At 32.3% G+C, this 21,949-nt stretch overlaps 3 protein-coding genes across 4 annotated transcripts; 1 reads left to right on the top strand and 2 right to left on the bottom strand.

The window, feature by feature from the left end:
- Positions 1 to 95: 95 nt before the first annotated feature.
- Positions 96 to 952, bottom strand: LOC149520572 (uncharacterized). The gene has a single exon (XM_089766811.1). The coding sequence runs from the start codon at positions 805 to 807 to the stop codon at positions 340 to 342; it is 468 nt and encodes a 155-aa protein (XP_089622937.1). The 5' UTR covers positions 808 to 952; the 3' UTR covers positions 96 to 339.
- A 3,698-nt stretch (positions 953 to 4,650) lies between these two features.
- LOC111312530 (uncharacterized) lies at positions 4,651 to 6,737 on the top strand. 2 transcript variants are annotated; one of them, XM_089766805.1, is made up of 2 exons: positions 4,661 to 5,087; positions 5,292 to 6,737. In XM_089766805.1, the coding sequence occupies exons 1-2, from the start codon at positions 4,838 to 4,840 to the stop codon at positions 6,515 to 6,517; spliced, it is 1,476 nt and encodes a 491-aa protein (XP_089622931.1). In that variant the 5' UTR covers positions 4,661 to 4,837; the 3' UTR covers positions 6,518 to 6,737. The 2 variants fall into 2 exon arrangements, with proteins under 2 accessions (XP_022768608.1, XP_089622931.1); XM_022912873.2 differs by having other exon boundaries at positions 4,651 to 6,737.
- Positions 6,738 to 9,072: 2,335 nt separating this feature from the next.
- LOC111311328 (growth-regulating factor 1-like) lies at positions 9,073 to 13,324 on the bottom strand. The gene is made up of 4 exons (XM_022910702.2): positions 12,611 to 13,324; positions 11,662 to 11,889; positions 10,544 to 10,916; positions 9,073 to 10,200 (listed from the first exon to the last, which is right to left on the bottom strand). Exons 1-4 carry the CDS (start codon positions 13,002 to 13,004, stop codon positions 9,378 to 9,380), a joined length of 1,818 nt encoding a protein of 605 aa, XP_022766437.2. The 5' UTR covers positions 13,005 to 13,324; the 3' UTR covers positions 9,073 to 9,377.
- Positions 13,325 to 21,949: the final 8,625 nt, after the last annotated feature.

The raw sequence follows: 21,949 nt of genomic DNA, 5'->3' as shown, positions 1-21,949 counted from the left end.
CGCTGTAATTCAATGGTACTGAAATTGGTTTCAGAGGACTGGAATCGGCTTCAGGTTAATTTTTTTTGTCTTTTTTTATCCAATTATATAATATCCGGTGGCTCTCAATCATTGAATCTTAAACCCTATCTTGTACGTCAACTTTTTTTTTTTTTTTAATTTTGATCAACCTTGAATCTGATATTTTGTTCCAGCGAAAGAACCCAAACTTCATTTAGCGGATGCGAGTAGAAATTGAATCATCTCTGTAAGCCAAACTTTTCAAGCATCGATGCAATAATGAAGAGAAAAACAACAAAATTCCAAGAAACAAATACAGGATGTTGAACCTATCAATGTTCACAAACAATTCCCATTTTTTTCTCGCATCTCTGTACCTGACCTGTTTCTCTCCAGAGGAAGCTGAGAAATCTTAACTAAACTGTCATTCCTAACACTGCAGGATTGTTTGCAAGAGAAATTGAACATACCCTTCTTCAAACCCCACCCGCCATCCTTTTTAGCCAACTTATATTTGGTAGTGCTCTTGGTGCACTCCTTGTAAGCTGCCAAAAAGGGGTCATCGGATTTCTTAAGTCCTCGTCTTGAAGAAGTTCTGGAAGGAGGGTGAAAAGCACAAGGAGGAGGAGGAATTTTGATGTCATGGATCGATATCTGAGCACTTTCAGGTAGACATGGAGGTGGCGGTAGCGTTTGCAGAAAGTAATCTTGTTTGCAGCCTTCTTGGCTTGTTTCCTTGCAAACCCCTGGCTGGTTTTCCCATGAGAAAGGCACCTTCCCTTGGGAGTTAACCTTGCTTTTATTCATTTTTCTTCTAAATGTTATTTTCGGGTAGGAAATTATTTGGTTAGGTTTTTTATAGCAAAGGGCTTTCTTGTAGAAGGCGATTTATGAATGTATGATTACATAGCTTCCTAGCATCATAGCACATTAAACGTGAATAAAAGATGGTGAGAATTAGCAATTTAAACAGAACTTGCAAGGAAAAGCCAGGAGAGGTTGCGGCTAAAAGACGAAGTCTTATGGGTCTCCATCACAGAAAAGTTTGGAAGCTGAAAAAAAAAATAGAAAAGAGAAAGTGACAAACTCAGAAAGATTGGCTGTGTTTATGTACAGAACTTTGGTCACTGATTCATCCACATTCCTTGCCCCCTTTTTGCGCAATTATGGCTCAGTCTCAAAGACTATAGACAGATTTTGAAAGTTGAAAATTAGTGCAGAAAAGGAAAAAAAAAAAGAAAAGAAGAGTTTTTGTTAATCTTTGATACTCTTAGCTTCTTGTTTGAAGTTTCAACACTTTCAATGGTAGAATGTCTTCAACACATCAGTTGAACTAGTACAATTCTGACAACAGTTCAACTGGCAATTTGATTATTATAGATCCATATTTCAAGATACCAATGCGCCCAGAATTATACAAATTGCATACATTTGATCATTTGTCAAACATGGGCCTTATAATTCATAGACATACAAACCTGACTAATAACTTTTCCTGTTTGCATTTGACATCGCTTTGTCCGGTCAATTTTGCCTCACCCCTGTCTTTTTCCTTCTGTTCTTCCTTCGCCTTTTCCTTAAAGCACTGACACACTCTTACCACATTATCACTGCTAACAGTGCATGAGTGCCTGCATGAGAGAGTGAACATGTTCTTCCTAGTCCTAGTCCTGGAGACATCTTTTTTATCATTAGTTCCCAACTTACCATTCATAGAGTACTCTGTGCATTTCCTATAAGCTAATACAAAAGGATCATCCTGCTTGTTGAAATTACCCTTCTTTGTTGAACTTCTCGGCAGAGGCTGAAGCTGGCATGGAGAAAGAACACCCTGCAAATCATCGACAGAAAACCGAGCACTCTTTGACAGGCAAGGAGGAGGGGGTAAATTTACTGTGACATGTCTTATATTAATGCTGCCCTCTTCACGTATCACCTTTGAGACCCCAGGTTTGAGCTCCCATGAAAATGGTACATTCACTTGGGAGCAAACCTTGTTGTGACTCATTTTCTTGTGATGTTGGGGTTAGTCTGGACACCAAGTATGGTACTACTACTCCTTTAAAGGACTGCTGGTCCTGTGCTTTAGCCTTTCAACTGCTGATGTTCCTTAGAAAGGGTGTTAGCTTTTAAACGAATTAAGCAGATTAGACAAATTTTTATGTCACCGAAAAGAAGCGTAGCGGCTTACAGGTTTACATCAAGAAAGAAACGTAGAAAAGCTGCTAATGAGTTATATGAAGGCTAATCTAACAAACTATGAATAGCCAACTCAAGCGAGTTCATGCCACCCTCATGCACGTATACAAGAGGCCGGGATTGACCTGAAAACTAAGACAATTGGTTCAAGGAAATCCTGGCTGTACATGAAAATTGCTGGGGTAACCAACATCCCTCTGACAGTAACATTCCCTCCAACGCTGCCATTTATGGCTGAACCAATCTTAGTATAAAGATTAAGTTGCGGTACATAGAAACCAACAGAACGATCTTAATTAAGATTTCTGCATTGGCCTCCATGAAAGTTGCTAAATGCCTACCTGTTTAGCCTTTGTTCCATACCTTGACGAAGGATAGGCCTTGTTAGTAAAAAAAAAAAAAAAAAAGGGTTTTTGGCATTCATTTCCCTGCGAGTTTGACAAAGGACAAAAACTAAATTTGGCAATCTTAGCACCCATCTCCCTCTGCCTCCCTGTCGTTTTTGCTTTCAAAGTCGGTAATACATATGGCAGAAATGTGCTTGAATAGAGCACAAATGATTTCTTATTTCCTTTGTTTTGTCACTGATCAATTTAGCTGGTCAATATATCTCCAAAAAAAAAAAAAAGAGCTGGTCAATAAATATCTACTGCTGTAATCAAAATATTATATGTTGTTCCATGTGTAAATCAACTTCGCATTTAAATTATCATAAAAACATAAAACGTAATTTAATTTATTTATATAATCATTTTAAGTTATAATATTTAATAAATTTAAGATTTAAATTACAATATATGTAATTTTTTTATTATCTCCAAATTACGACTCCTTGATAAAAAATAAAAAAAAAACCAAACTATACATGTAAATTTTAGCCTTTTGAAAATTATTTTATAAATGGGTTTGGCTTTAAATTTCAAAATAAGAAAATATTGTGTTTGGTCTTGCCATTAGCTTTCTATTCATTAAAGCACTTTAAGCTCAATTAAATTAGATGTTACCATATTAGTTTGGATAAAAAATTACATTTGACCTTTTGTTTCCTCAAAATTATTGTACCTTGTTTTTCAATTTTCATGTCACCATCCCATCACTCTTATGGGTAGACCTACCTAACATGTTGTCATCAACATATTTATGTACGACTAATACCCCAAAATAAAATTTCCAATTATAAGATCTTCTTTGCTTGTTGAGAAATACCAAAAGCAATGTTAATAAATACTAGGTTAAGAGCTTATGTGTAATTTGGTTAGAGATGGCATCGGATCGGGTTTGAGGCGGATTTTGTTCGTCTCGAACTCGATCCGATTTTATGCTTCAGCATATCCGAACTCGATCTGATACTATGTAAACCGTACTCGATCTGATTCGACTCAAAATTAATAAAATATTATTTTTTAAAAATATAAAATATTTTTTTAAAATATAAATATTTAAAAATATCATTATATAAATATATATATATATAAATAATTAATTAATTAATTAAAAAATAATTTTTTATATAATGTCGAATCGGGTCGGGTCGGATTTTAGGAATACTCGAACCCGACTCCGATTATTCACTAACTATACCCGACCCGACCTGAAAACCGAAATTCAAAAAAAAAATAACTCGACCCCATAAAGTTTGGTCGGATCGGAACCCGTCAGGGACGGAGTTAATTGCCATCCCTAAATTTGATGTAAAAAAATATAAAATCATAAAACAGCAGCCACATGACAAAAAAATAAAATTATTCGGAAAACTATCAAGATTGTAGACTTAGAGACCAATTGAATATTCTTTTGATCTGAAAATATACAAACAAATCAAGTTTAAAACAAAACATAAATAATAATTAGCCACCTTAAAAAAAAAAAACTGTATTTGAATGGGAGTTTTTATTTGGACTTTAGCCCATTTTTGTTGACTTGAAAACAATGGGCCAGTGGCTTAAGAAAGAGCAGTGTTTAGGCATTGCAAAGGATGTGAGCTAACTCTTTTTTAGGCCTGCCTAGATTAGATTGATAATCCACAAATAAAATTTTTTTTACTATCCAATATTTATACTTTGATAAAAAAATTATTGTGTTAGATTGAAATTTTATATTTTTCATTTTATTTTTTTATACAATTTTATCATTTTAATATATTTTTATGTAATTTTAATCACTTATTAATGAAAATAAAATATTCCATTTAAATTAAAGAATATTTATCAATAATGAAATAAAAATAAAAATAAAAATCATTATATTTTTTTCTGAAAATACCAATAGCGTCACTTTTATTATATATTTTATATTTATGAAAATAATTTTTATTTATAAATTAAATATTATTTATTAATATTTATATTAAAAAATTAAAATAACAATTTAAAAAATATAATGAACGTAAATCCTTAGCCGTCTTTCATCTTTTTCTTTTTTTTGTTTTTTTTAATTTTTTCCGTTTAGCCGTTTGGCGTGTAGGTTTTAATTTCCAAAACTACCCTTAGGGTTTTTTTAGCTCACTTTTCTTTAGCAGCAAAATAGACAGAAGCCTCCGATTCCGACGATTTTCTCTGTCAATAATTTCAAACAAAATCTTGTCTCTCTAAATCCAGTTATTTTCAATTTCTTCTAACTCCTTTTAAACCGGCTCAAAATGACCGGATCTGGAGCCGGAGAGGGCCCAAGCCTGATAAAGCAACTAGCGGCTTGCGACAAGTCGACCCGAGACAAAGCCGTACGGTCTCTCCTCGACACTTGGCTTCCTTCTCAGACGGATGTCTCCGATGAAGAGATGAAGAGACTCTGGAAAGGTCTCTTCTACTGCGTTTGGCACGCCGACAAGCTACCGGCTCAGTCGGACCTCATCGAAAAGCTTTCCTCGGTTCTCCCGAAGCTCGAACAAGGTCTTTCTCTCCATTATTTCTCTGTTTTTCTTCTTACGATGCGTCGAGAGTGGACTGGAATTGATAAGCTAAGGTTAGATAAGTTTTACCTCTTAATTCGTAGGTTTTTGAATTGCTTTTTCGTTATGTTGAAGAGATGGTCGTGGGATTTAGATTTTACGCGTCGTTCGATTAGGGTTTTAGTTGATGGAACTTTTTTAGCAGATGATAAGTTTCGAGGGAATGGCGTTAATTATCATATTGCTTCGGTTTTTCTCGAGGAACTGAGGCCCTTTCTTCCGGTAAAAAGGGAGGTTCTTGAGGTTTTGTTGGAACCATTTGTTGGAATTATGGGGAAAGTGAGTGATAAGGTTTTGGTTGGAAAGATTAGAAGCAATGTGTTCGATGTGTTTGTTAAAATGGGAAGGATCTTGTTGGAACTTAAGAGGTCCGTTAATGAGGTTGATGAAGGCGATGATTTGGTTGTGATGGGGACGATTAGTTTGGTGATGGGATTCTCTACAAAGTTTTATGAATTGGGTTCTTCAGTGGATTGCTGTCAGGGTAATAGAAAGATTGTGTTAGGATTACATGAGGAATTCTTGAAGTTGGAGAAGGATTTGATGTCATTGGGTATTGATATTTCTATTCCTGAGGGTAATGAAGGGGATGAAGAAGATGAGGTGCCTGAATTGATACCTATTGCTAGTGAGATGGAAGTGGATGGTTCTAATGGTGCTTCAGAGCCGGTTGAAGTTAATGCTAATGTTCCTGCCAATAAGGTGTCAAAGAAGAGCAAGAAGGCGAAAAAGGCCACTGGGGACAGTGGCAAAAAGACTAAGAAAAGCAAGAATGCTGAATGTAGCCCTGCAGATCAGGAGAATGATTTTATGGTACCTGCAGAAAGTGCCAGTTCTAATATTAAGCAGAATGGTGATGGGGATTCGATAACATTTACTGAATCAGTGATTTCAAACCTTCAGCTCCAGTTTGAGAAGGTTGCCGAAGAAGTGGGCTTGAATAATGATGTTGCAAGTGCCTGTGATTTGCCTAAAGTTAATGGTGCTGTCTCCAAGAAGAGAAAGAGAGCAAAGAGTATGGATGGCAAAAAATCTCAGAATGGGGAGCAAACCACTCAAGAGGATGGTGAAGGTGGTGGAACTGCAAAAACTTGTGAGAATAGCACAAAGAGGGTAAGATTTTCAATTAAAAACAATTTGGTTTGGAAGCCCCACAGCCCTTTACCTCCACTAAGCTTGAGATTACCACCCTCTGTTACTCCTAGAGGAAGTGCACTTAAGAAAGGGATACCTCCTGGTCCTATAAGGGAAATGCCTCCTATGGCAAAGAAGGTAAAGAAAGCTAAATCTGTGAAGAAGGCTAGGAGAGTAAGAAAGAGCATGTATCCACTAGTCAATCGCACAAAGAAGTTGAAGTCTAAGTCCTCTTAGCAGAGTCTGCTTTGTGAGTTTGTTCTTTCATGGAAAAAAGTTTTACATGCGTAGTCATTAAAATTGTTCTAAATTTGGTAATTTTTGTCTTTTCTCAGTTTAGACTTTCAATCACATATGCTCTTTGACTTTGTAGACCTTTTGGTCCTTGTATTCTGAAGTTGATTGTGATGACAAGGTAATTTATCCCTGAGTGAAAGATGGACCTTTGATTGAATTATATTCTTTGCCTTCTGGTGGATATATGAGTTAGCGATATTGGATTGACATTTTTATTTCATTGCTCCTCAAAAGTTTATAGCATTTTGCATTTATATTTTTCTTATTTTTGGGATATCATTTGACTAATTTTTGTATTGAGCTATTTGTTGTGCATATGCGTTCTCATTGATACGAATCTGATTGCAATTGTTGAGGATTTAGGATTTGTTCTTCCTTTGTACCTTTTCTAGATCTTGTAGTCATCCATCTTCCCTTCTGAATCGTCATGTTTACACTGTTTTTCATGTCTTTAGTATGGTGTCTTTTCACTTCAGCAATTTTTTGGGTCATTTTCCCTCTTTCCATGTGAATATCATCATCATCATCATCATGTCTCTCACAAGAGATTAAATGTCCTTCATAAGCCAGGATCTAATTGGAAATGAAAATTGCCTCTGCTCTTCTGAAGAGTAATTTTAACTTTTAAGTTGTAATTAAGTCTGATTAAAAGTAGTTCTAATATGCATATACATATACAAATGTGTAACTAAAGATGATTTTGACTATGAAAGGGGAAACACGACACGAGCACCTTGGATTTGGTGTTTATTTCTTAATAAGAAAATGGAATTAACCTCCATGCTGATAGTTGGCGGTCGCCAATGGCAAGAATGATAAGCCTGTTGCAACCTGAACGCCGAAGGACCTTCAGATCGCTTACCTTTTGAAATGAACCAAAAATTTGGTTTTGATAGCTGAGAAAGATGGATAGACCGTTCTAAAGCGTTTTCTGGCTTTGTTAAACGAGGGTTTGGCTCCTGTTTATTATTATTATTATCATTTTTAGGCATCTGTATATTATTTATTAATATATTTATAACACTTTACCCGCAGCTATTACAGCACAATTAATCAATAGTCATTTCTATATTATTTCATAAATTTATTATCACATGAAAAAATAATGAACAAAAGTTAAGACCTGTTAAAAAGAATTGTTTGCTGCCCTATCAAGTTGAAGATTCATCTATTCATTAATTATTCTATCAACTTTTCACAAGATTTATCTCTTTTTTATCTTCAATTTTCTGTGTGTTAATAAATCAAAAAAGGATCAGAGTGGGCAGTAAAATAATAATAAATAATATATAACTCAAAAAGATGAGCCCAAAATACTTAAATCCATGGAGAATGGATGTGAAGACAAAATCCACTATTTCACAGAGGCCCAGCGGAAACGGATTGCTTTTGCTTTTAGGATTTTTTTATTTATTTTTAGGGTGCATTATTAGATAAAGGCCGAACTGAAATCAGGATTAGGATAAAGATTTCCTAACAAACTTTGATTCTTCCCTAATAATTAGTCTATTAAAAGGCTAAATCAAGGAAGGTTTTCACGGCTAATTCAGCAGGTTTTAACGGGCGCCCGTCACATGAACAGGTTCTCCGCTTACTCTTTATTCAATTCCTTTAATAAAACTATAGTACCATTACTAAAATTCTGTAGTTGTAATTAACATTTATACTCGTTTATATGATTTCTGCAAGTATTAAAAATATTTAAGATAAATTTTAATTTTAATTTAATTAATTCTTATAATTACCATAATAATTAATAAATTAGATTCAAATTTCAACACTTTCGATATTTAAACTGCAAAAAAATTGTTAAGGGTTGGTTGGGATGTACGATAATAAGCAAAATTCCTCAAACTGAATGCATTCTGCCAAAGCATTTACACCCATATTCTACTCTCCATTTGTTTTATGTTTGGATATAGAATGAGTTACTACCATCTCATCTGTCTGTCCTATTTCTCAGTCACATTTTTTTCTCATCCATCCAATAAGACGCACCCTCAACAAGTCTGGAATTTGATTGTTAATAGTTGGAATGGGAATTGGTGGGATGTCCTTTTCAGTTCATGTACAGCCTCATATTGTGTGGTGAGACTTTTCAATTCTGGCTAAATATGGGTAATCATTAATTTCTTTCGCCATCTAATTCTTACGATCAAGTTCAGTACTTATGTCAAATCATTGAAATATTCCAGTCAATTGAATTTTTATGATTAGGATCATGAGAATTAGATGGCCAAAGTCAGTGGAAGAGAAAAAAAGAGATTTTTTTATGAGACTGTCAGACTCAGACCCACATATAAAGTGATCAGTTTACAAATGTTTGATCGTAAATTTTAGCAGTGATTTCAAAAGGCATATAGGAGTTGGCTGTATGATCTGCACAAAGCATTTTACTTTCTGTGCTTTTGTGATGGTAACCAGACGAGTAATGCCACTGGTGACGGTTACGCACACCTCTACATTTTTTAATTGTTTGATTTTGATTTTATATGTTCTTCAGAGAAATTAGATGTTCTTTAATTAGTTCTAGTGATTAATTACTTAGATAAGAAGATTTTTAATGTTCTTCACAGAGATTTTACAAGTGCATTTGACTTGATATAAGATTAGTTTCATCTCTAAATTTTAGGAACAAACCATGGCTTAAAAAGTACAAATTACAAAAATTAAAGAGATCAACATAACAATTTAAGCTTTCATAACTAATTGTTCCATGTTTGGCAGACATAAAATTCTGGCTTCTATTTCTTCTTTTTCTTCTTCCACATCCTGGTGACTTGTCGGGTAGGTAAAGTGGTTACAAAGCAGGCAAAGAGGAAGAATGAATAAGGGTTGAACCGAGGAGGTCATTGCAAAGGCTAGCACCTTCATGAGTCTTGTTATTCTCTGCTCTTGGACTGCTTCCTGCACTGCTATTCGAAAGAGAACCAAAGGTAGTCTTTTGTAAGACCCCAGTAGGAGATGATCCTAACCGAGGACTGTTATCCCAGCCCTCTGTCATAAGGTTAAGTGCTGATGATTTCTTGTAGTCTGCGGTGCTGCTGTTTGTACTGTGCAATACCTCACCAAGAGGACCACCCATGGAAGTCTCCCAAGAAATAGGAATCCAATTTGCTTGCCTCTGGTTTGGTTCATTAATAACATTGCCCACTCCCAATCCCATGTGTATAGGATCAAATTCACGTGATAATCTGAGAGGTGACAAAGTTACTTTTTCATTGTTGGGAGAGGAAGTGGAGGACATGAAATCTGAGGCAGCCATGGGTATTGATATGGAAAGTTGAGTCCTGTCTGATTGAACATCAACTTCAGGCCAGGAAATGGCTGAGCGATCAGACTGGCTTTTAGGCCAGTCATCCATGAACTGGAGAAGGGACTGCTGGGATTCAGTTTCTTGACTAGAAAGATCTTGAGAAGAACCAAAATTTCTGCACTTAATCAAGGAAGAGCTTTTGTGGGAAGGGTTAAGGAGTGAGTCAGAAGAAACAACTCCAAACTCATTTTTTAGGATCAAAAAAGGATTTTCCTTAGATTTCAGGTCAACATTGGGGGATATCATGGAGAGTCCTGGTGCAGTATCATGTATTCTTTCACCCACAGTGTCTTTGTTCAGAAGCGACCTGCAAAATATGATATCAATAGAATTAGAATCCATCAATGACTTAGCCAAAATATGAAAGTAAAATTATGTAACAGCTAAACTTAAACTTCTATAAACAACTTTAACATGCATTAAACAATCTTTTAAAAGGAATAACTAGTAAGACCAGTCACTGTCAGGATTCTCAGGAATGCAGATAATAAGTAGATCCTGCAATTATTATTCTTTCTAAATCAAAGCAAAATAAAAGTAACAATTGTGCAGATGGCAGCAACCTACGATGTCAAAATAAATGTTATCAACTACAGCTTGCAGACAAGGAATGAACGCTTTGGGGGGGGGGGGGGGGTTAATTCTATCACCTGTTCAGTGGAGCTGCCGCAGAAAGATTCGATGCACCACCAGGCTGCAAATTCTTGAACTGCTGCTGTGCAATGGCAAGGCTGTTGGACTCGCCGCAGCCACCTACTGGCCCTACCACTGATGCTGAAGAGGATGAGACAGTTGGCATCAGCTTGGTGGTAGTGGCGGTGATGGCTGCAGCGGAATGGCCAGATTGACCTTCCACAGGCTTTCTTGAACGATGGCGGCCCCTGTTCATGTGCCGCTCACAATACTTCTGGTCGGCAACCGCATCTCTTGAGCACCGCCATTTCTTTCCATCTGTTCTACGACACCGTCCTGGCTCTGGATCAGAGTTGTTTGAGAACCCAAGATGAAAAGCTCCCCATCCCACTGTTGTAACACCGTCAAAACAAAAAAGTGACCCATGTCAGTAGAACAGACTAACAAAGAAAAAAAGAAACTTAACTACCAACAAATTCCAAATTCTAACTTAAAAAACGAAATGCACCAAGTTTTAAGTGAAAGATGCCGGCCTAAGCATGAATGCTGATGTCCTTTTCAGCTAGCTAATCTGTGTTCGGTTCAAAATTTTAATTTCCTGCTTTATTATTTGGATTTTTTCCTAGATAAATACTCATTGTTTTACTTTAAAAAGTAGAGAGAAGTTGGCTTGTCGCTTATGGGGACCAAAGCAAATGTGGCAACGTGCTATAGTTGAAATTTTAAGTGCCCTGACAGTGATGCTTTTGATTGAAACAGATTATGAACCCCAGTCAAGTAACGGGCGTTTAGTGCATTGGTTTTACTTAGCTCAACAGTGTTTTTTGCATTCAGGTTTCAAAGTGGAAAGAAATATAAATAGATAAAAGAAAACCCAGAATGTACTTCTTGGCCAATAAGATTAGAGAGGAAAATTAGTCTCAGTATCAGTACTCAGCAGAAGAATGAAAGTAAGTGCCAGCACTAATTTGTGTCCCCCGCCCCCCTTTGCCATTCCCAAATCTTATACACGCACACACTGAGTGAGAGAATTCTTTTGCTTCAACTTTTGCATCAACCATGGAAATTATATGGACATTTTAGAGGAAAAAGTTTGCTTTTCTTGTTTCTCTAAGAAGAGACAAAAGGAACTTACATGTATTGGGTCTAAGGATTCCACCAGAAAAGCTTGGGAAATCTGCAGAATCAAGGGTTTTTCTTATAGGAATGAGAAGATTAGATGGTATAGGAACATTTGCAGTTATGTATTGGTAGATCAAAGCCTGGTGTTCCAGCTCCATCCATTGAGATGGAGTGAATGGTCCTCTAGCTCCTGCTAACAACCCATGCACGTTTGCATCATTAAGTCCTCCACTGTTGTATGCTGAAACATAAAACCAAGAAAAACAAATGAAGTTCAAGAAAAAAGATTGAAAGAAACAAATAAATATGAAAGCAGAAAAGCCAAAATTTTAAGGCTTTCAAAGCAGTATAGTAGAAATAAAAAGGTTCGTAGTTTTTACTCTAGAGTAAAAGGGGAAAGGGGGGAATAGAAAGAGGTGGCAGATAACCCAGATATCATAACTTGTCTGCAGCATTTGAGGAGACTATAAGAGTCATGGATTTGTTGTCTTTGATAGAACAAGAAAACAGAACATAAAAGGAAGATGGGGAAAAGGTAGAGGTAACAAAAGAAAAAAATACAAGGATACCCAAAAACAATCAAAGGTTGGAACTTTCGGTGCTCTCACTCTTCACTACTATTCTTTCTTCCTGTGCATATTTTTCTTCTTTTGTTCCCCACGATCACTGTTTCGTTTATTACCAAAAAGATTTCTCTCCTAAAACAGGAAGATGATTTTTCATTGACAAGACTTAAAACAAAGACCACTCATAGATTTCCATGAAAAGACCCTTCACCAGAATCATGGAATCAAACCAGAGAACCAATAACAAAACATGTGGCATCTATGCTACAACTCACAAGCATGCATTAACCAACAGGCCACAGCCATTTTACTTCTTTCATGATTTCCTTAGATGATGGTGAATAGGTAACAATGTTAGAACCTTTAACATTGCCTCCATATAATATATATATATACCTGTATTTCTAGTATAAGCAGGTGATGTGAGGTGAAAGTAAGGGAATGTCACATTTTGGGAGCTCCTATCCACTGAAAGAGCTTCTGATTTGGGAGCAGAAAAGCTCAGCATTTGTTGCTGTTGTTGTCCGTCAGAGAAGATAGAGGTATTAGATCTCAATAAAGTGTTTCTCCGCTGGAGCAGCATTGCCTTGGAGGCTGAAAAATCATCAATTTTGGCCAGCTTTGAACTCCTCCAGTCATCTTCATTATTGCCAGATCTCTCTTGCTTGAGGAACCCAGATCCGTACCACTTCTGCTTTGTCTCAGGATCTGAAGCAAGAGAAGTAAAACCAGTGGTAGTAGTAGTTTCTGAACCCTCAAACCCTTCCAAACCCACTACCCCAAAATCCATATAGAAAAACACACCCGCCCTAGAAAAACTCTAGACTCAAGAAATGAAGCATTGGGTTATTACTAGTACTAAAGACAGGAGCTTGAGAGAGTGCAAAGAGGCTCATTCTAACTGTTTGGTTAATTATGGTTTAAGATTTAGCTCAAGCTCAAACCAGACCATTTCTCTTTTAAAGATTTGATGATAAAGAAAAATAAAATAAAATTATTGGAGAGAGAGAGAGAGAGAGTAACAGAGGCAAAGGAGAATATAATTGCATTGCATTGCAAAGTCCGCTAGCCGGTTCCTTTTTTCTCTCTCATCTTAACGTTAAAAGGGCCAAGGAGTGATGGGCTGCATGAAGTAATGTACAAAGATGCATTGCCACTTGCAGTCGCACAAAAAAATTCTACACTATTCTGTTGTCTCGACTCTCACTCACCCCCTTCTTTTCCTGTTCATACTCTCTTGACATCTCCTAAATTTCTACAAATTTCTAACAATCTCTTTCATGGAAATTTAAGACATACTTGAATTCAAACAGTAAGTGAATCAATATCATTACAACTCAATTACAAAAACATCTAACTTGAAGAGGTTTAATTTACGATTTTTTCGTACATCAGTGTATATTAACATCTTTATTCCCAAAGCAAGGCACTTTTATTTATTTATTTATTTTTACCGTGAACTCTATTTGCTACCTGCAATTAAATCTATACAGGCATAACATGGAAAGCTGGAAAAAGATACATGTTCCAACAAGCTGAGACTGTTCTCCCTGGGCGATAACTTACCCAAATCGGTGAAGTTAGAAAAAAAAATAAAGCTATGTTTCAACCAAGAGGCAAGAGATGATACTAGCTTACAATAAATAACCTGCTCTCTTTAGGTAAATGCAATAAATAACAGTCATTAAGACAGCCTCCTTGTGATTTTTATTCAGGACGACTTTAAGTGACTGCAGCATCGAGCCAAACATGTTGGGTGAAATTTATAATAACACTTTGAATGAGCAAGTTTGCAGCTTAGTAATAACGTTTGATAATGCTTTTGACTAATTGAAGATTCAGGCATTTTGAAAATTTGCCAGTGAGATTAAGTGTACTGTTCTTTCTCGTTTATTGTTTCATTAAATCTTGTTCATTAATTCACTTCTCATGGAAGAGAAGAGACAGACAGACAGACCAGTTTGATCTTATAATCATAGGTAGACGTAAATATAAACAGTAAACAGTTGATTTTGTTGCAATAACGTCGTTAAAGCTGTGTTGTCTAGGAGATTCGTTGCCTTAGAAACATTCAATTATCAATAATTTCCTCAACCTATAACTTTTATATGAATTAAGGGGTGTTCGGTTGAATGATTCATCCAATTGCTTCTGCTTGGACTGGAATATCAAATTTTATGGTTTAATAGTTTGTCAGGGTTATAGTTAGCAGCTTTTGTGAAGTGTAGATACCACTATTGCCGGTCTCTTGTTTCACTTCCAATAGTCGTTAGGTAAACAAACTGAATTTGTATCAACACCATTCTGTCTTAATGTCAAAGTTGAAATTGCCATTATTGTAAAGAAGAACCCCACAAACATGTTCGCAAGATTAATAATTAGTTTAGTTGTTCCTCGTATGAGATCTTGATTTCTCTAATTATACTTAAATTTTTTTAGATAATTAAAAAATTCAAAAGCTTAATCAAGTTGATTGTAGAAAATATATACTCCATATAAAATAGTGATATATACATATATATAAGAAAAGCCTTACAAAGGACATGTTTATATTCAACCATCCAAAGAAAAAAACACTGAATTGAGTTTGTTCAATCCCATATGTGAAAGTGAAACAAATCTTGAGTCGAAGATTTCAAAGTTTCTAGCTTGCATTTAACACGCAAAGGTCCCACGATGAGCTACTCTTGAAACCCAAAATGAAACATCATTTAATTTCCATTAATTGTTGAAGCCTAACAACATTGACGTTGATGTGATATATAACATATCCAAAAGGCTAAAAAAATAAAAAATCTTTAAGTAAATTTTTTTTTTAATATTATCAATATATTAAAATATTTATAAAAAATCTTAAACATAATAAAAATTTTTATTTTCTTTAAAAATTAAAAAAAAAATCAAAAAATCAATAAAATTTTTAAAGAAGAAATTAAAATACGTGTATTAATATATTAATTTTTGTGTTACATACATAATATAATTTTTATAAAAAATAAATTCAAGTATCCGATAATAAGATTTTAAAGTATTTTAACAAATAATACATAAAAAATTTTAATGTGAGAAATAATTCTTATAATATTACTAACATATTGAAATATTTTAATAATTATTTAAGTAAAAAATGTTTTAATTTATTTTTTTTAATAAAAATAGAACAATAAATAATAAAAGATATTTAAAAAATAAAATTTCAATAAATAAGAAAAATTAAAAAATTACTTTTTTAAACATCGAAAATAAAATTATTTTTATCAAAATCAATAGATAATACGTAATTAATTGATATTATTTTAAACAGATACTATAAGAATGTTAATCATTTTTCATACGTAATTAACTTTCAGACTCAAACTATTTTACAGACCTTAAAATTATTTTTTTAATAAATTTTAATTAATTTTAAAATTTTATTAAAATAATAAAATTTAATAAATGACTAATTACATGTAACTAAAAAAAAATTTGAAAGTGACTCTTTTTTTTTTTTAATTCATCTATGCTTTGTTTTTTAAAAAAAAAGCAAAACAAATTAAAACCTAATCTATAAATATGTATACATATATGTTTTGTTGCATCACTTAAGACCCCAAAAATAGACATAGAAGCTTCTTTGATATTAAATCTGTAGTGTTCGTATGTAAATGGATGGAGACAAATGGGCTGTTCTGAACTAAATTTACTAACTTTTCTTTACGCGTTTTTGCATTTATTATTTGCCACCATTGTAGTTGTTGTTTGATTCACTACTCCAACTAAATGCTGTAGGTGTTCCTGCCAAACTCTGAACAAATTTTCATTTATGCAACATTGAAATTTTTTCTTTTGGTTTGATCTTCAACCATATATTTTCAATCGAGTACTAAACTTTTAGTTCATTGAAAGATCGACTAGAATTGAGATAAAAATGTTGAGAATGTTTAGACTTTAATTCAACTGATCAAGCTGACACTCTTAGCTGGAAGTTATCTGGCCGGATCTTCTTTTTCTGTTGGGTGTTTGTAAATACTAATTAAAGGTAATTACAATAAAATTTAACCTTTTTTTTTTTACATATCATATATTATTTTATTACATTTAAGAGAAAACAATATATTAATTATATATTTTTTTATTAAAATAACTGCAGTTATGAACATTTTAAAAAATTTTTGGATATGGTTTGTGATTTGTAAATATAGAAAGATCTTCTCCTTATGGCAAGTTGAAACATCATATCCAAATGGGGCCTCAGGTGAAATTAAAAATATCAAAGAGAAAAAAAAAAATTCATTGTCTGTGGAGCTGAGTTTGATTGGCTAGTTGCCTGCGAAATTTCAATGCTTTCACATCAAAATAAAGACTATACAGTGTTTGACGCCAATAATTTTTATGTTTAATCATTCGAATGGAAAAATAGAAAGAAAGGAAAGGAAATGAAATAATAAAGGGAACATTATGGAAGAAAGATGGAAAAAAAAAAAAAAGAAGAAAGGATGGGAAAGAAAACGATGGCTTGGTAGGTGCACGCATGAATGGTCCTGAAGCATCTTCCTTGTCATGGTTGAAACTAGGGGAGACAAGTTGAGGCAGAAACAATTATTCTCTTCTTCTTTACAAAGCTATACTTTATGTGCTGTTTCTCTGGTGATTTGTTTGAATTTGCCCACAATTTTTTGGTACAATTTTTGTTGGGTTTTTTGCCACTTTGACAATACATCCAACTTTAAACGGTCCCAAAGGTCAACTTTTTTTTTTTCTCGTATTTCATTTTCTAACTTCCATTATTTTCCTACGCCAAATTCTAAGGGGGGGGGGTAAAAGTTTAGTAAAAACAGCAAATTTAACCATGGTTTATAACCAAATGATGATTTTTAATGTTTTAGATTTTATTTAGATTTAATATCTTTTTTTGACAATTTTAAATTCATATTTTTTTATAAGTAATTTTTATTCATTATCTATTAATTGAGATAAAGAAATAAACTCAGATGACAAAATCTAACCTTTAAATTCAAAGAACAAATTAACCAAAACCTAATTTATTTCAACTATAAATAACAATAATGGAATGGGATGGGAAGTAGGGGCCAAGGCGCAAGAATGTAAGAGAGAGGGAGAATAAAAAATTAAAAGAAAGGTTAAATTATGCCCCTAATTTTTGTACTACTTCAAATTTTAAAATTATTTTTCTGTGATTTATTAAAGTTAATACTTATAATATTTTGATTTATTAATTTTAATCCAAACGTTAATTTCATTTAATTTTTCTTTAAATTTGTTGAGTATGATCATTCACCAACATGACATAACATTTTGGTCGATTGAATTTTTAAAGGTTACTTATATGAATTAAAATTGTGATATTAATTTAAAAAATAATAATAAAAAAGGGATTTGTAACATGTGTTGCCGAAGTGGATTAAAGTGTATGTCAGAGTGATTTTAATCTACTACATCAGTTACCTTAAAATTAAGCCAATCGACATGTCAACGTCTATGCCAAATGATCAATTGTCATGTCAATAAATTAAAAAAATTGAATAAAATTAGTGTTTAAATTAAAATTTATAAATCTAAGTAGTACAAAGATTAAATGATTAATTTTAGATGAATTATCGGAAAAAAATTAAATTTCAAAATTTAAAAGAATACAGGGACTAACGCTATAATTTGACCTAAAAGAAAAGGAGGATTTAGTTTGGGCTTGAGGAAGACAATTCGAGGATTGCAATAAAAGAAGGAAGAGAAACCAAAACAGAAATGTTAGCTCACGGAAACAAACAAAGAAAAGTTAACGAAAAAAAGAAAAGCAAAGACTGCAATATCTCCATCGCATCATCTTGGATTCCTCCCAATTTTTTTTTTAATTTCATATATGCTCAAAAGAGAGGGACGGGTACAATGACATTGACGTGTCAGCAGAGGGGGTTTTCAAGATAATGCCACGTGCCCCACAGGACATGGTCATTCTTATTTTTTCCTTTTCCTTCTACCGTTTAATTTTTTTTTTTATTTTCTTAGTTTTTTTTACTAAAAATAAAAAATAATTAAAATATAAGATATTTGATAAATTTTTAAATTCGTTTATGAAATAAAAAATTATATCATTAATACATAATAATGTTTTTTATTTTTTACACTATCTAAAAGGTTTTTAACGCTACGAAAAAATAAGGAGTGACAATTATATTTTTTATTATATTGCTTTTGAAAAATGTCGTCTTGTTAATTTTGCTATGTGAGTTTAAGAATTTCACTGAGGTAAATGAAGTTTTTTTTTCAAAAAAGTTTTTTTTTTTTTTGCTGGTTTTTGGAATGACTGTGGGCAAAATGGCGAGATGTTGGGATTTGGAACGGTTCGCCTCCCCATTGCCGACAGCCCTTCCCATGGGCCCTACTCCTCACTTCCCTCCCTTTTTTTTTTTTTTTTCCCAAATATACGTATTTTTAGTTTTGAAATTTTAGTTTTTATTATTTTCATTTTGATTTTTTTTTGTAGGATTGAATTCAGATGTGTAAATAATATATTAATATTTATAAATTATTAAGATTTGATTATAATAAAATTTAAATTCAATTTGATTATTATCAAATTAAATTTAAGTTTGAATAATTTGATTTATCGATCGAATTTAATTTAAATATTTTTATATTCAGTTTGAATAGTTCATGAATTTAATTGAATTTTTATATTTAAACATATTTTTATTATTTTAATTAATAAAATATCTTAAATTTGAGTTCGAATATAAATAATTAAATTTTTATCGAGTATACGAATCGAATTTATTTTTATATATTAATTAAATAAATTCAATTAACTCGATTTTAATCATAAATTAAATTTAAATTAAAAAAATAAAATTCGATCCAATTTATACTAAATATCATATCACGAATTAAAAACTAAACTTAAATTTAAATTTTTTATTATATAAATTCGATTCAATTTAATTATATCTCTAATCGAATAGATCCACTTGCAATACAATATTTTCGTACCAAATTAAAGGGAATGGAGGGTGGGGCCCACAAATCCTGATATTTAAAAGTGATGGGCTGTGCTCTAATCTAAAAGTGGAAGAACTCAATTCATTTTTTGTTTGATTGGCCCAAAAATAAATTTTTTTTTATTGTATATACTTTATTTGCAACTTACCATCGCTGCCTACTGGATTTGAGCTGTGTTTTCGAACTTTATTCCCTTTTTTTTTTTGTTTAAATTTTACATAGGTTGTTTTGTCATTAATGGCACGAGAGAGAAAACTATTTTAATATTGTTATAGTATTTTTGAATGGAAATGAATTGGAACTCAGTCTCGATCTGAAATAAAAAAGTACAGTTAACGAGCGTTGAAGTTTGTTTTTAGGATATGTTTAAATACTTAATTAAGTAATTTAGGGTTTTTGAGAAAAAACAAGTATTACATAGTTAGAGATTATGACATTTAATAAAAAGTTTATGTAACTAAATTTGATTTGTATTTAATAATTCAAATAGATTATAAATAAATTAATTTATTATAAAATAATGAATTAATAAAATATTAGTGAAGATAATTGAACGAGCAATTCAATAACAACTGATGTTGTATTAAAAAAATTGAACGTCATAGTCAAATGTATATTTAACTTAGTAAACATGAAAACTGATCTTATTAACTAAATAATCAAATATATCAAATATCTATTTTTAACTTTCTTAATAATATTTTATTTTTTCTTCAAATCAAATACATGAACAAATTACCTTTTTTTTTAATATGTAAAAGTTTTGTGTTCTAATTCAACCTTTTTAAGTAAAAGATATAGGAAAATTATTTTTTTAAGTAAAAAAAATACTAAATCAAAATGCGATATTAATCTACTCTTATAATTATATAATGTATATAAAAGTTAGAGGAAGGATTTATTTATATTATTGTAACTCTTATATTTTTAAAATTTTTGATAAAATTATTAAATTTTAAAATATTATTTTAATTTAAAAGAGTTATAAATTTAATTTTGATTTAAAATTTTTAAAAAATATAAAAATTACATTTATGTAAGAAGATTACAACTTATACGTCAAATACACTGAATATTGTAATTTTTCCTAAAAATTAATTTTTTTTTGGCTGGGGGATTTTTTTTTTATGACGAAAATGTAGCTTGTGTCACACAAGTTTATCACATTAGATTAGTTATTAAAATACTATTGAAATGAAATTGACAATTTTGTACTTTTTTTTTTTAATTGTAGTAATGGAATTTTAGAAAGCATTTGCTGTATATTTGTATACGCTCTGACACGGTGGCACGGTCATCTCTCACTCAAATCTGAAAGGACATTAGCAGTAGAAAGGCAGTTCAATTCAATATCAGAGCATTAAAAGATATACAATTTCCACACTATTTTTTTTAGTTTCACTATCTTCCAAATTATGGATTATGGATGAATAAGTTAAATTGAGAAAAGAACCGTATTATATCCAACTCAGACTCATGATGCGTATCCGAAAAAGATATAGTAATGTATTGGAAAACTTTTTTTATTATTAATTTACAATTAAGAATGAAATCAATCAAGCATCTAAGATCTAATTATTTATTTTTTTGTCACATTTTTTAAGTTTAATTACTATGATTCTATATGTATCATTAGATCAATTATGATAATTTGAACATTTCAGTTATGATAAAACTTTAGTTAATTAGAATTAGATTAAAGTTTTTAAAAAATTATAATCATAATTAATTATATATTTACATAAAAATATTAAATTAAATATAATTAATTAATTAATTCATATATAATTAAAAATTAAATTAAATTCACATATAATAAAATTTTAACTCAAAATCTCAACGTTGAAAATATCTTTGAAAAGATTGGAATGTTTTTTTGTCAGGATATCAAATGCCAAAAAAAAAAGAAACTCCCATAGCAATGATGAACTCTTAATTAAATTATTTGGAAAAAAAAAGTGAAAATTGTGCTTTTGGTTATCGCAACTATGGTTGGTGGTAGACTTTGAAACGTGCCGATATCTCAAGTCTAGTCGCGCCAATGTCCAAAATCATTAAAAAAGAAAAAGATAAAACTTGCGCAGCCAACCTAGCTACTGCCCTGCCACTGCCAGCACGCCCCCTCCGGCTCTATCCCCACGGGGTTAGGAATTTGGATCTTTTCACAATCTATAGCGGTTAGGTTGGAGTTAAAGGGCAATGACCCAATGACCCAATGAACAAAGAATAATGCAGAAGACTGATTTATTACTAGTACTACTTATTGTCAACCAAACCATCATCAACACTAGGACGGATGGACTGGACTAACCAAAAAACTAAACCGAACGCATCTTTGACTGCATCTAACCTTTCCAAAACAAATACTTAAATACACTTTAATTAAGATAATAAAAAAGAATATTTAAAAAGTAGTAATAAAGAAAAAGTGGGAAATGAGATTCTGGAACCAAACATGTAATAATTAGAGGGGAAGAAATATATAATAGGGTGACCCCAGTTGGGGTCATGATGCTCACGTGACTAGCTTTGTAGCTTTCCCAACCCCACTTTTCAAATTTTTCCCTTTTTTTTTTTTTTTCTTTTGTTTTAGGTCAGTAAGTAGAGGGGTAGAAGGATAGGTATATAGTAGCATATATGCTCCGCTGAGTTTTGCTGACTCAAAAGAACATCAACTTGGTCCCCCCAGCAAACATGTTAGACTTTGTTTGGATGAGAACATGAATACATTTATCTTTG

The sequence above is a fragment of the Durio zibethinus genome, chromosome 1 (genome assembly GCF_047325235.1).
Source record: "Durio zibethinus cultivar Kanyao isolate XHJ-2024 chromosome 1, ASM4732523v1, whole genome shotgun sequence".
Classification (NCBI taxonomy): Eukaryota; Viridiplantae; Streptophyta; class Magnoliopsida; order Malvales; family Malvaceae; genus Durio; species Durio zibethinus.
This window is presented reverse-complemented; position numbering and strand designations above follow the sequence as displayed.

What these genes read in the sequence shown, in the direction of transcription:
- LOC111311328 (XM_022910702.2), bottom strand. Translation starts at nt 13,004, where the DNA reads ATGGATTTTGGGGTAGTGGGTTTGGAAGGGTTTGAGGGTTCAGAAACT. An exon ending in AATCCTTAGACCCAATACAT is followed by an intron (nt 10,917 to 11,661) that starts GTAAGTTCCTTT and finishes GTGTTACAACAG; the next exon opens with TGGGATGGGGAGCTTTTCAT. An exon ending in GCGGCAGCTCCACTGAACAG is followed by an intron (nt 10,201 to 10,543) that starts GTGATAGAATTA and finishes CATATTTTGCAG; the next exon opens with GTCGCTTCTGAACAAAGACA.
- LOC149520572 (XM_089766811.1), bottom strand. Translation starts at nt 807, where the DNA reads ATGAATAAAAGCAAGGTTAACTCCCAAGGGAAGGTGCCTTTCTCATGG.
- LOC111312530 (XM_022912873.2), top strand. Translation starts at nt 4,838, where the DNA reads ATGACCGGATCTGGAGCCGGAGAGGGCCCAAGCCTGATAAAGCAACTA.